Genomic DNA, 1449 nt, shown 5'->3' with positions numbered 1-1449 from the left:
ACCTGTGGGAGATCGAGCTGCAAGACAACTTGAAAGGCTAGTTGGTGATGAAGCATCGATTCCAGTGTCATTCCAAACCTCGTTGTGGACAACAATTTTCCGACTACCGAAGACTTTATTGATGCAGCAAAAAAGGTTACCCCTGTTCCTGACGGATGCATCATACAGGAGAAGCTACTAGTTCAGGCAAAGTCGGGCTTAATGTACGTACCTGAAAGGCTAAGGGCTCGTATATTATTATATTACCACTCCAGTAGAGTAGGGGCACAGAAGATGATTGTTAGAATCAAGAAACACTTCTACTGGCCCTTGTTAGCTAGAGATTGCGTCGACTTTACCGCTGGTTGTCTTACTTGTCAACGACGTATGAATATGGTCAATCTGGTTGGTAAAGGTGTGTTACTATCCACGGACTTCAACATACTGGTATCTGTTGATGCCATCGGACCATTCATGTATAGGGAGAAGTCTTACAATTTAATCACGACAACGTTGGTATACTTGAAGATGGTACACTCTTGACAACATGGAACTTGGTTTACTCCATGTGGATCTGTAGCCTAGGTGTACCGATGAGAATGCTTACTGACAGTGGAGCCATGTATGCTGGAAGAGACTTCTGTGACAAAGTCGAGTCATTGGGTATCCGAACCAGCAACGCGACACCGCAATACCCTCAAGGTAATTCGATGGTGGCGTCATTCCATCACTTCCTCAAAGGTGCATTGTCCAGGACAAGTGTGAATAACTGGTCCTTTGAAAAAGTACTTGCCTCGGTACTTTACGCGCATCAATCCACTCCGCACATTTATACGGGCGAATCACCTTGCAGACTACCTGCGGGGAATGACATGGTACTCTCACATTTTCAATCATGGACGAGCTGGGAAACTCTGGACTTACGAGCAGCACATCGATATAGTCTCGTTACTCAGTTACGTTTCGAAGCGTTTGAACAAGCCATCAGCCGACAAGCACTAACATCCACGAAGAAGGATGACAGGAAGTTCGAGCTCGGTGATGGTGAAATATATCAATTAACTAAGAAGGACAGCGAGAAGTTAGTAAAATACTACGGCACCGACAAACTCATGCTTGCTTGGTCTGAACAGATGCGAATTACCAAAGTTCTACATCCGCAACAAGGGACTTATTTACTAGAATCTGTCTGGCATAAAGGCTTTAAACGCCAAGTAAATAAACGCAGCCACGTTGTTTCCATCCAATGCCAACCAGAGGAGAAGGCAGACCAATAATGACAATGATCGACCGGATGTCACGATGGGTGGAAGCAGCGGTGGTCCCCGACAAGTCTGCCCATTGGGCGGCAGCGACATTTGTTCGGCGATGGGTTGCGCGATACGGAGTACCCAAACAACTAACATGCGACAACGATAAAGCCTTAGCGTCATCATGAAGGAGTTGTTGGACCTATTGGGGTGCAGAGCC

The 1449-nt window shown here is 46.2% G+C and overlaps 1 protein-coding gene across 1 annotated transcript; it reads left to right on the top strand.

The window, feature by feature from the left end:
• Positions 1 to 201: 201 nt before the first annotated feature.
• On the top strand, positions 202 to 1256 carry GNI_229480 (hypothetical protein; the record flags this gene model as incomplete). Its single annotated transcript, XM_011135660.1, has 3 exons — positions 202 to 467; positions 593 to 764; positions 936 to 1256. The coding sequence occupies 3 exons, from the start codon at positions 202 to 204 to the stop codon at positions 1254 to 1256; spliced, it is 759 nt and encodes a 252-aa protein (XP_011133962.1).
• Between the last annotated feature and the right edge of the window lie 193 nt (positions 1257 to 1449).

Source organism: Gregarina niphandrodes, assembly GCF_000223845.1.
Source record: "Gregarina niphandrodes unplaced genomic scaffold scaffold00242, whole genome shotgun sequence".
NCBI lineage: Eukaryota > Apicomplexa > Conoidasida > Eugregarinorida > Gregarinidae > Gregarina > Gregarina niphandrodes.
This window is presented reverse-complemented; position numbering and strand designations above follow the sequence as displayed.